Below are 12,401 nucleotides of genomic sequence, written 5' to 3' on the forward strand. Positions count from 1 at the left end.
TCATAGACCAATTGCATAAATGGGCGGCCGACTGGGTTAATGGTACATCGAACTCAACTGGTTTTCGATGCCGCCTTTTATGCTCTTTTTTTTCTTCTTTTTATTGATTCTATTCGTGTCCGCATCGAATTGAAAATAGATTTTAAATTTTATTTCAACACACACACAAAATCCAGAAAATCCATTAGAATGAAATCGTTTTTTGAGACTAGAGTCTATTTAAATTCAGTATAATTTAATGTGCCAAGAAAGTTTATGAAACTTGTCATTAAGAAATGTTTATATTTGTCTCCTGTGAGCAGGAGAACAAAGATGGCCATGTTGACAAAGTGAAAGATGGAGAATTGTAGATGAATTTGAAAGTGGATTTGATAAGAAGTATTTATATTAAATTGTTCTTCAAACTATTCAGTTCACACAATTTAATTCAGTTATTCATTTTTGTGCTTTGTTTTGAAATATTTGCTAATCAATTGAACTGAAAACAGAGTTGAGAGCAAAAGCCGCAAAAATGTTAATTTCATTTCATGCTGATCGTTATGGAATTTATCTTTTTATGGCATGCCTACACACATACATACATAGTTGGGTTTACTATAGGTAAGCTCGTACATACATACATACATAGATATGTCAGTCAGAGTCAGAGTCAAAGACTTCTTTTTGGCTCTGCTTGGCGGTTCGACAGCCCAACGAAAAGGAAAACAAAAACAAAAAACACTTTTAAGTTAAACTTTTACTTTCACTGGCAATTTGACTGAACGAATCAGCAGCTTCAGTGCCGGCACCGGCATCGACACTGCCACCGACACGGACACCGACATCGACTCTAGCACCAGCTCTGGCTCAATTTGCATGGCGGGCGGGCAAACAATGTTATATTGTTGTAGAGGAGACTCATTTGCAAAAATTGTATCTGGCAGCAATTTAGCGCATAGATACAGGTACCAGGTAAACCCAAACCAACCAACCCACCGCACCACCACCCCACCACCACCATTATCGCCCCCTGGATGTGTGTGCATTGTCTACGGTCTTTAGTTTAATTTCATTTTCACAATAACAACAATCTTGTATTGTGCTGCATCTTCCACATCTTCTTTGCTCCATAGTGTTCCACGCCCCCTTGCACCCTCTGGGGTGTCACACGTGTGTTCACATGTGTGCTATGCAATTTGATCGTCACGTCGAGATCTTCGGCCGCAAATGTTAATGATGAGCATTTGATAATAGCAACCTCTGCGTTTTTCCTTTTGTCTTCTCTTCATCGTCATTTTCATCTTCTATTTTATCTGTTTCCTCTTTCCCTGTTGTTGTTGTTGCAGTTGCTTGTTGCTGTTGGACATGCTGCTTAAAGTTGTCTTCTTTGATTTTTCGCATGTTTTGTTAGTTTGTCTAAGTTAGCATGTATTTTTGGCTGTCAAGGAAAATTTGTTGAACTTTTGTGTTTTATGTGTTACAACTGCTAAAATCGATTTAGGTAGCGAAAGTTGCCATTAACAACAAATAGTTAAGAGTTCAGTTACACGTTCGATTAAAAAGTCTGCTCAAAAGCTCATAAAATAGGAAAAGTATATATGTATACATAAGACTGTAGATCTTTAATTTTAAGATAGAAGGACGTCATTCTAATTTTGTGGAGTTCTCTACATAAAGTTTTCGATTCTCAATTTGCCAGGCAAATACATATTTAAATTATAATTGTAAGTTAAAACTTACCTTAAGCCAACTTTATTTTATGCTCAAACCATATTTTTGGTTAGTTAAAATACTTGAAAAGTATATAAACACTGTGGACAGTATATATACATGGTCTTCATGGCAATAAAATGCAATGGAATTGCCAACACAGTTTAGAAACGATAAGTTAAGATAATGCTTGATAATGGAAATTCTACAAGATTGAGTATGCAACCGGTCATTATATTTTACATACATATACACATACATATCTAATAGATATGCATAACGTCAAGTGCAAGCCGCATCTTGGTCTCACCTGGGCCAATAGCTTGGTCAAGTTAGCCTTGTTCTTAATAGACAAAACATTGTGGTTGTAGTTGTAGTTGCAGTTGCAGTTTATGTTATTCGTAGTCGTTCATGAATCGAGCATAAGCAACGACAAGTGCATCTGTAAGATGCATATCAAGTGTCAGACCCGCTGACCACAACCTTGTTGTTGCAGTGAGGAATGCACAAGGGGGTTAGTGGCAAGATGTGTGTGTGTGTGCCAGAGCAAGTTTGTTGCCTAAGTCTTTTGTATTTTGATTCTAACTGAGGCGTGCCCAGTTGGCACGTAACCAACAAAACATACAGTGAAAGAGGGAGAGAGAGAGAGAGAGAGTGCGAGGTGGAGAGTAACAACAATAAAGGCCAAACAACTTTCTTTTCTAGCCAACACTCTCACTTGAAATTTTTAGAGCATTATCTGAGCTTATCTCGAATCGTTTATCTTGCATCTTTATTTTTGTTTTGAATATGCATTCAAATGCGACATCGACAACGATTTCGTAACGATTTCAATGATCATTTTCCTACATACATACATACATATATATGGTTATGGTTACTATTGACCCAATAGGAATGTATGTGTGTATTTATGTTTCGATTTCTGTTCAGTTGTTTATTCAAAACGAGACGACACGTTAAAGACGTCTGCCTACGTAATCAGTTTTCAAAGTTTGACAGTGAAAGATGCTCGTGTTGATGCGGCCAATGATTTGATGAAAGTTCAATGGCAATAACTGACAAATAACTGATATTTGATGTTGAAAGGTGTGACACATATTCACATATTCGATATGCCAAACAATCGCATACAAAACCAAAAGAAAGGTCTTGTCAAAGAAATTTAACTTGAAATATTTAACATATCTAAAAGTAACTAGCAAAATTGATTTTAGTTTGCTTTGTGCACATAAAGAAAGTCATCCAGCTCACTTTGGCCAGCAAAGATTGTAATATAAAGTTAAATATTTCACAGTTAAGCATAACATAAGATCCATAAGATATTTTCAAAATGCCATTTGAGAAATTTGTTATTACTCTGAAATTTTTGAGATTTTTCGCATTCTATTAAATCTCTTAGAACTTATTAAAGGCTAATAAAACATATTTCTTTTGGGGCATAATAACTTTTTCATTAAATATATTAAAAAAAAATGCTACAACTTTTTGAAAAAAAGTCTAAATCTATTGTCGAACAGTATTTTGATTTGTAAATTTTCATAAAACCATTCACAAATATGTATATATATGTATATTAAGTTTTTTAAATATTAAGACCACAAAATGTTTTTCTTAATGAAATATGTCAATTTATTTAACAAACTAATGGAGTAACAAATGTTTTATTTTGTGTGTGTATTTTGAACAATAAAACTTGAAAAACTTCAAATTGGATTCCAGCAAAGACCATTTTCCTTTTCATCTCCTCCCGCTGATATAGTGCTACGCCTATGAAAGTAAAATCTTGTTGAATTTTTACACGAATAGATACATACGATATATATTTCCATAAATAAAACACATAAATCAGTGCTGGAGAGCTCTAAACTCTCAAGCTCAGACCCCTGAAACTCATTAGTAATCAAAAGCTGTGCAACAGCTCGATAGATAGAGTCTCAGAGAGACAGAGAGAGAGAGAGAGAGACACGATCATTGAATTCTTTTTCAAGACTCGCACAAAATCGTTGCACAAGCCAGAGGGGACAGAGGGGCAGGTGGTGGTATGAGTATGTGGGCTGTTTTCAAGTGACTGAAGTGCCACTGTTAGTGGAATGGAACGTTGTCACAGTGTTGCCTGTTGCCCGTCCGTCCAGTCAGCCAGTCAGCTAGCCAGCCTGCTTTGCTTATTTTGTCTTAATGGCCATTTTATCCATGTTGTTTTAGTAGCAATTTAAATATTTTCAGGTTTTTCTTTTTTTTTTTTTATGTAGTATTTGTGGAAAATATTTGAACTAACAAAAAAAATACCAAATACCACCACCAACCAAAAATTTACTTGAATAGTTGTTGAAAGACGAAAGCTTTACTTATACATAATTAATTTTTAACTAGCTTTAACATTCGAGGACGATGACTTTTTGGCCTTGATCTTGGCACCACCGGCACCAGCACCGCCAATGGTTGACTTTTTGCGACCATTCAATTTGGTTTTATTGGTAGACATTGGCAAAGGTTTCGGCTTAATAATTCTGGCCTCGACTCTTATATAGAGATCATAGTTGAAATCTCCGCAAGTTTTGCCTGGAAATGAATTGCAAAATTAATAAATTTAAAGATATTTTTGTTGTTGTTGTTTCCATGACATACCGCAACACATTTCCTCGCCACAGGACTCACAGGTCATTAGACGCGTTTCGACAATGCCCGATTTATTTTTAATCTTTTTAACACAATTATTAAGGGCATATTCGCGACGATCTTTGGCCTCAGTCTTCAGTTCCGATTTACCCATTTCGACCATACGACTAAAGTATTCCTCTTCCAGTTTGTTTTTTGGCCTCAATGTTGTAAGCATTTTCCAATCAATGGGCACGGCGCAGAGTTCCATAAGGACAACATCCTTCATTTCATTTGGTACTGGATCGGCATATGTATAGAACACCTCACGTTCGCCATTATTCTTAAGCAATTTGCGCATCTCCTTTTTGGGCATCTTGAAGGCATAGTCCTTCTCTCGTATTTTGATCTCCTCTGCCCGCACCTTAACGGGTCGCATCTTGTAGTCGGGGACTTTTTCCATTAAGCGTTTGAATTCCTCAATTGTTTGTATGTTGCTGCGACTCAAATCTAAAACGGGTACAACCGTTTTCTTTTTGGCCAACAAATCATCCAATTTACTCATTTTAACGGAAACACAAAATTAAATATTTGCTATAAATTTATTTAACAACAAATGTTTGCTACTTTATTGAACAAACAAACAAACATTGATGAAAAAATTCATCATCGTTACCAGGGCAACGTTTCGGTATTTTTATTTATTACAATTACAATTACTTGTGGTATATTCTAGTATATATGTATAATTCATTTCATTCTTTTGATTTCAGCGCCATATGCCAGTTCAAAATCAACTCATCTGGAAGCTCTTGTATGTGTAATTCGGTAGAGAAGTCAACAAATCAGAAACAGAAACTGAAACGTCGTCGTCGTCGTCGTTGAAAAGCAGTTGGCCCGTTTTTATCGTGCTGGCATTTAATTTACTTTATTTTGGTTACGTGGTTTTTGGGCCTGAAATCTCTAACTTGGCGTTGAAGTTAAAGTTTTGGAGCTAACGTCGTCGGCGTTGTTGTCTGGCCGCGGCCGAAAAAGAAAGTCACGACATTTAAAGCGGCAGAAACAAGATTTCCAAGATTCTGCAACGAAAGTCAAAGTTACAAGTTTACTTCAAAAGACCATTTTGCCCTCCTTTCCCCGCCATCGCCGCACCCCCTTCCCGCTTTGGTTCGGTTAAAAGCACTGCACTGCACTAGTGTGTGCATGTGTGTGTCCGTGTGTGTATCCGTGTGTGTGTGTGTGTGTGTGCCACATTTAGAAAGTGAAAATCGAGTGCAATCGTTGTCGGCATATTTTTTTGGCCTGGTCTTTGCCTTTGGGCTCTGACGCTGCAGTTGAAAGTGAATTGATATATATACATATATATATACGGTACATATACGGTCGGTCTATTGGTAGCTGTTGCTGCCGCTTTTACATACAAGCCATCTCCATCTCCATTTCCATTCATCAATAAGTGGCCAACGACACGGCGCAGCAGACAGACAAAAGTTCAACAACAATGGAGGCCGAAGAAATTACCAAACTTGTTGATGGCGTTTATAGGGTAAGTTCATTTTGTTTATTCTTCTTTAATTTCATTTTCGTGTGCCAGTTTTTCTTCTCTACTTTTATTTGCAAAACACAAAAAAGCAACAAAGCTCATATTTCATCTGTGATAAGAATTACATTTAGAAATGCAGAAAGAATCTAAGATGTAATTAAAGTTTATTTTCTATAATCTTTTTAAGTGATCTCCTATCTTTATTATAACAACTTCCGGCATTTATCAATATTAAAAGAAGTTTTTTTTTTGTATCTGTTTTCTTTTGTAAGAGGCTCACCCCCTTAGGCTTAAAGCTGACAAAAACAATTTGGTTAGTTGGTTGTTTGGTTGATTGTTTATATAATCAACTGTCAGGGTATTGCGTGAAGGCCATTTCTATTAAACCATCTATGAACTAATTTTTGGTTTCGTATCGTAGATACTTTTGGTTTTTCTAAACGTTCATAATCCATAATGATGATGATGATGATGATGATGATAATGATGATAACCGTTTTTGGTTAACAATTTATAATGTTAAATGCTTTTTGGGGTTAACTTCAACCGACAATTTAATGCCGCACGCGATAACCATAAAAAGGTACAAAATCAACACAAAATATTGATACACACAAAAATAAATTAAGCCAGAAAAAGAAAACAAAAATCCAAAAAACAAAGATGTTTGAGCTACGAATTTCGAATACTCTAGCGTCTTACACTACTCTCATTCTCTTGAGGGGAATTTTCTGTCAATTCTTGAATTTGATTAGGAGAATTTTAATAGATACATTGAATCGCCTTATATTTAAGCAGGCTGGACCAAGAAAGAGTGCTAACTGATATACTCTTTGAATCTATGAATAAATTTTGTTACATTTTGGAAAATGAGGGAAAAAATATTATGTATTTTTAGATTAAGAGACATTTTGAAAGTGAGTTTTTGCTGCTGCTGCTGCTGCTGCTGGTGCTTTGGCTGATGGTAAACCAAATTTGGTCACGATGTTGTTTCGGACGAGTAAAGCTTGAAATGGTAGTTGGCTTTAGACAAGTTCAATTGAATTTTTGTGTTTGCCTATTGCCTCAAGACGAACAGACACCAAGATGAAGTTGGAGACGTCGCGACGTCCACGACTCCGCCTTGAGAGTTTGGCAACTTTGTTTTTGTTGTTGTTTGCTTTTCTTTCTGTTGCAGTTGCAGTTGCATCTGCCGCTTGTGGTTTGTTGGGTATGTCGGTGGCGGATTCAGACAATAAACTCGATTTTTGTTTCTGAAGGAGACGTGAATTGAGCCAAGTTGGTTGAGGAAAGGCCTTGAAATCTCCTTCTAGCTACGCCCCTGTAGTAAGCTGGGTGGAGTAAGGGGAAGGCGTTGCACATTTCGCGCATCCATTTCATTATATAACTATGAGTTTGTTTTTTCTATTTTTCTTGTCGAAACTTGCTGCTGCTGTTGGTATTTTTTTTTTTGCGGCTTTTTGTTGTGTAGCTTGAAATTGCGGAAATTTTGTTTTGGTTTGGTTTGTTTTTTTTTTGCTTTTTTGGGTTGCTTCCTTGGCACGGTGTTGTTGTTGTTGCAGTTGCACACATCGTTGCATTTTTTCGACCAGCATTTGCATTTTGATTTTTTTTTTTAGTTTCTATTTCATCTCTATGTGTCACACACACACAAACACACACAAGATGCTAGTCTCTTATTGAATTAGTTAGTGTAAATATGACAAAGGCGCGGCCAAAGACGAAAGACTCAGGAAACGAACTTGTCTCATAGTTGTTTTTTTTTTTGTTCAGTTGGTATTGGAATTGGAATCCGTTGTCTATATACATAAATTGCTATGCATTAATCAACTCACTTCCTCAGTGATTTTTTTATGATTTTTTTTTTTTTGTTTTCCTTTACATAGTTGATTTTTTTTTTTTTATTTTTATTATTATTTTTTTTCTGTTTCGCTTAATTTGCAGTGATTTATTTCGATCCGTTCGTCGTGTCGAGCCTCTCTCAGTGCTCAGTTGTCTGTCAGTTTTAAGTGGTCTACAGATTTATTATCACAATATTATTATTATGTTATGCTATTTTCTAATTAATCGACTGGTTGGCATTTGCCCATACATACACATACATACATACATATTATAAGCCTCGCATTTGCTTGTTTGTTTTTGGTTTTGTTGTTGTGAATTTATGTAGTTTTTAAGCGGGTTTTTGAATTAATGACATATCATTTAGATTTCTCTTCTAAGATCATTAGCAAACTGTTTTATTCAAAAGAACTGGCCGACCTTTCTAACAAAATATTCCCAGAAACTGCTTAAATTGGCAAATTTAACCAACAACAAAGTCAAGTTAACTGATCTAGTTTAAATGATAGATCTGGTCAAAAACTGGTTTCTAATCCATCAAATTGATATTTCGCCTTTGAATGCAATTTGAAAAATGAATCTCATTAGATTATTTGACTTTTGATCCAACATAAGTTTTGTTACTTACCAAAAGTTAAGTGTAGTTACTAACTTGACAGACAGTTAAGCTAAACCCTAATGACTTAATCAGTTTGAAAGTTTATATTCATGCCTAATTTTTTAATTGTTTCTAATTTATTAGTCATGCTCTTATGATTTCACTTAAAAAATGAATTTAACTTATAATCACGCTTGCAAAATGTACATTTTATATATGTAGGTGACTATTATTTCTCTTAGTGTAGCTTAAATAGAAGATTATTGCATGGCTATATAGGATTTAGTTTTCCCTTCTCTTCTGCAGAAATTCCTGCAAATTCATTTTTCAGATTGTTTGTCATTCGCTTAGATTTATGACACATTCTCCAAAAAAGAAAAAAAAGAAGGCAAACATAAATTGAATCTGATGTCAGTGAGCGCGCCACGGCGAGTGATCAAAATGACATCCAGCTGACCACACATACATAGAAACATATGAGTACATACATATGTATATATATATATAGAGTCAAGCCGCTTGAATGGGAACACCTCATGAGAAGTGGCAACTTATAGGGGGGCGAAGCCTCTCAAGAGCCAAAGAGCTAAGGCACAGCATGTGGCGCATACAAGTGGGAAGGTGTCCAATGTGCTGAAATACAGAAAGAGAGAGAGAAACAAAAACAACAAGCAATGAAAATAAATTAAAATTGCAGCGCCACTGATGACGATGGCAACGGCTATGGCTATGGTTAACATGGAGACGGTGATGGCCTAATGCCCAGTGACAACTCAGAGGGAGGGAGCAAAGCTGCAACTTGCCACTGCCACTGCAGCTGAGAATATGTGAATGACTGACGATGTTGGAGGCATTTGTACGGCTGCAGCATTAGAGAGGCAAACAGACAACTTGGTACGGCCGGTTGGATGCCAAGGGTTAGATGAGATGGTGCGAAAGGGGCCCTACAAATTGGAACTAGGTCAACGTCCGACTGGGCCAAGAAGCCCTACGATTTACCCCTTAATGACTTTATTCCCCTTTTTGTCTTTTCCCTCCCATACATATGTACATATGTACCGCAAATAGTTGGCTTAGATTCTCAAAATTCAAATAACTATAAAGATATTTCATAACTCACTTAAGCCAAGAGAAGATTTATATATATTTGGAGGACATTAGTATGTAGCTAAACCTTTGTTTAATGTAGGAGACAGAATAGTCAGAAGATCCAATTCACGATTACGATTCTTTTAATTCAAACCAGTCAGTATTATCATTTCGAGGGTATAATGGATAGATCTGCAGCTTTCAAAATGTAAGGAATTTCCATTGAATAGAATTGTGGACGTGGGCAAACTCGTATGTTCTCCCCATTCTCAGTATTATCACGGCAACACTTCAATGTGTTCCAATACTTGTTCGGTATAAATTTCAAGCTTTCGACAAAATCCTCACAGTGTGTATGCATTTCGTTGAGTAGCCACTTGAAGGACTTGTATGTTAATTCCCGAAATCTGGGACACTTGACATCATGATGATGCGGCAAAACTGGACAATAGACCCAATAGCGTTCGATGCATTTATTTCTGAGATACTTGGAGAAAATGGTACGCCTACGACGGCTGATCTCTGTGGTGTTGGCAGCCATCCATGCCGTACAATACTTTGCAGAGTCCCACAGCCGAGCGGTTACCTGCGGAGCTTCACTTATCTCCTTGATCAGATCATTTTCACGCAAATGGTCAAGAGATCGGCGCAGCCATGGTGATAGATGTCGAAAGCGTATCGATGACATAACCAGGGGTACAAACTTTTTGCGGGCTGGCCAATTGAATTCGAACCAACGGATGGCAGCAAAGAATATCTCATCCTCACAGTTAACACAAATTGTATCCTGCTTGAACATATAATGCACTTCGTAGGCGGTCAAATGCAAAAACTCGGCGGAAGCTACCAATGGTAAGAATAGTTTTCGTAGCTTGGTCACCAATATGGGCATAATTTCATCACATCCCAGAGCACGGCACTTCATATAAACATGGAATGCAGTCATCTCACAGAAGCCCGAATCGGGGGTTCAATGAGAGAAGCGTACCAATAATGTTCCAATAGCTGTCGCATTCCCAAATACATGGCAGCTACAAAAAGCGGTATAAATTGATCATCGACATCAAATTCATCGTCATCACTCATCATCCAATCGAATATGAAGGGCATCACGGCCATTGGAACATGATGTGTTGGAAATCGTATCGATGTGCCATCACAAAAATGAAAATTTTGCGCATAATGTGTGAAAACATAACGATCCACATAGCAAAATTTCGAACCACATTGCAATTCCAAGTCGGTATTCCAAAAATTACTTATACATATGGTGAGCAGCTCAACAGGGCCTAAAGCAAATAAGAAAAAATTAGATGATCTAGTTGATATAAATTATAAACTTACTCAATTCTCTGCCATTAAGTTTGATGAGAAATAATGCCAAAGATTCTTCTTCCACGACATTCATTGGTTTGAAAACCATTTCGAAATCATAACAAGATCCAACCGAACGTGGCGTGTTAACGGTATAGTTAAAATTTAGCATTGACTGTAGTCCATCATCAGTATCGGTCATATCGGTCATATCGGTCATATCGGTCATTTCGGTCATATCGGTCATATCGGTCATATCGGTCATATCGGTCATATCGGTCATATCGGTCATATCGGTCATATCGGTCATATCGGTCATATCGGTCATATCGGTCATATCGGTCTCTGTTTCTGTTTCTGTTTCAGTTTCAACCACAGTCCATCGGGCGGACAATGATTCCAAGTCAGACAATTTGAAAACTTCATTGATTACCGGACCCTTTGGATATATCACAACATTCCATAAATCCTGCATTGTGGAATCGATTTCATCGTAGTCCATAAGCGTCTGGGTTTCCAAATTGAAGAACAAATTGCTGCTGCTTCGGCTTGAGTTCAATCTACTTGTCAGAGGCGTATAAAGTGTCTGTCTCTTATTGCCACTTAATGCTTCGTTTACTTCCTCGATGCTGGTGAAAATATTTAATGGGACCATATCCCTATCAATATACTCCTGCCAAGTCCAATGGGGCGTAAATATATCATCCGAGTTGCTTAACAAATCGCAGCTCATCTCATCGTCATCGGCTATGACAGCAATTATTTCTGATTCCTCCGACTCGTCGTCCGGTGATGAAGAACTTCTAGGCGAGGCTGGCATCCTCTTTGAGATTTTAAAAGCTTTCATGGTTTTTAAATTTCAATTGAATTTCTTTTTATAATTTGATTTATTTTATTTTATTTATTTTTCTTTTTTGCTCTCTAATGGAAAATGCTTCGTACTGAATGTGAAGCAAAACCTAAATGAGATTTGTATGGCATTATTTGCTTAGGTCTGATTTTCATTTTTGAAGGAATTTGCTATGAGTACATGATTTGAATATAAATTTGGTTATAATCAGAGAGTTTAGCTTTGTCTTCCGTCTCTCTCTCTCTCTCTCTCTCTCTCTATCTCTCTCTCATTTCTGTCTTCAAGTCTCTTTGGTGTTTAATAATTGTGTTGAAGATCTTTTTTGAAGATGCTATTCAAAAATTGTTAAGTATATTCATCTTTAAGGTTTTCACGTGGTCACGCAATGAGTGAATTATTTTACATTTAACATTTTTCACGCACTTTGCGTTCGCATTCATCTAAAAAGGTCTTGTGAGAGGGGGCGTGACTGGTTGCGCCTTGACGCCTTTTGCTAAAGTTTTGTCAACAGATAGCTTGGAGTTGTTGTGGTTGTGGTTGTGGCTGTTATACCTGTTGCGTGTTGTTGTTTTTCTAATTGGCATAATTGTGGTTCGTTGTTGTTGTTGGCGTTTCTGTGGGCTGCATTCTCGCATGCCTCTTAGGTGGGTGTGTCCATGCTGGCGTCGTTAAATTATGGCCTAGCCTGAATTGTGGCTCCACTTGCCCAGCCATGGCATACCTCGTTGAGAAATGTTGTGGTGGTGGGGGGAGTGAGTGCGCGGGTTGCCAGTTTGCCGGTTGCTGCTTGCATGCCGTTTTGCATTTGAGTTTTAGTTTTTAATTAAAATAAAATTACATACAATGTGTGTGTGTGTGTGAGAGTGTGTGTGTGCCCG

General features: G+C 37.1%; 3 protein-coding genes across 5 annotated transcripts in view; 1 reads left to right on the forward strand and 2 right to left on the reverse strand.

Annotated features, from left to right (window-relative positions):
• The window catches only part of IRSp53 (Insulin receptor substrate 53 kDa), a 33,824-nt gene that overhangs the window by 13,394 nt on the left and 8,029 nt on the right, over positions 1–12,401 (forward strand). For all 3 annotated transcript variants that reach the window (XR_011032020.1, XM_068287003.1, XM_068287004.1), the window contains exon 2: positions 5,061–5,833. Coding sequence is in view for 2 of the 3 variants with exons in the window: in XM_068287003.1 (XP_068143104.1) it covers positions 5,789–5,833 (45 nt within the window). In the remaining variant the exon portion in view is untranslated. The remainder of the gene's footprint in view (positions 1–5,060; positions 5,834–12,401) is intronic.
• Positions 4,055–4,852, reverse strand: LOC137574816 (uncharacterized). Its single transcript, XM_068287247.1, has 2 exons — positions 4,318–4,852; positions 4,055–4,251 (listed from the first exon to the last, which is right to left on the reverse strand). Exons 1-2 carry the CDS (start codon positions 4,850–4,852, stop codon positions 4,055–4,057), a joined length of 732 nt encoding a protein of 243 aa, XP_068143348.1.
• On the reverse strand, positions 9,496–11,493 carry LOC137574695 (uncharacterized). The gene is made up of 3 exons (XM_068287099.1): positions 10,704–11,493; positions 10,311–10,648; positions 9,496–10,278 (listed from the first exon to the last, which is right to left on the reverse strand). Exons 1-3 carry the CDS (start codon positions 11,491–11,493, stop codon positions 9,526–9,528), a joined length of 1,881 nt encoding a protein of 626 aa, XP_068143200.1. The 3' UTR covers positions 9,496–9,525.

Source organism: Drosophila tropicalis, unplaced genomic scaffold (assembly GCF_018151085.1).
Source record: "Drosophila tropicalis isolate 14030-0801.00 unplaced genomic scaffold, ASM1815108v1 contig_463, whole genome shotgun sequence".
NCBI classification, from domain to species: domain Eukaryota; kingdom Metazoa; phylum Arthropoda; class Insecta; order Diptera; family Drosophilidae; genus Drosophila; species Drosophila tropicalis.

Coding starts and splice junctions, on each gene's coding strand:
- LOC137574695 (XM_068287099.1), bottom strand. CDS start 11,493: ATGCCAGCCTCGCCTAGAAGTTCTTCATCACCGGACGACGAGTCGGAG. Junction 10,649..10,703: donor ACTTAATGGCAGAGAATTGA/GTAAGTTTATAA, acceptor TATTTGCTTTAG/GCCCTGTTGAGCTGCTCACC. Junction 10,279..10,310: donor AACCCCCGATTCGGGCTTCT/GTGAGATGACTG, acceptor GTTTATATGAAG/TGCCGTGCTCTGGGATGTGA.
- LOC137574816 (XM_068287247.1), bottom strand. CDS start 4,852: ATGAGTAAATTGGATGATTTGTTGGCCAAAAAGAAAACGGTTGTACCC. Junction 4,252..4,317: donor TGGCGAGGAAATGTGTTGCG/GTATGTCATGGA, acceptor ATTCATTTCCAG/GCAAAACTTGCGGAGATTTC.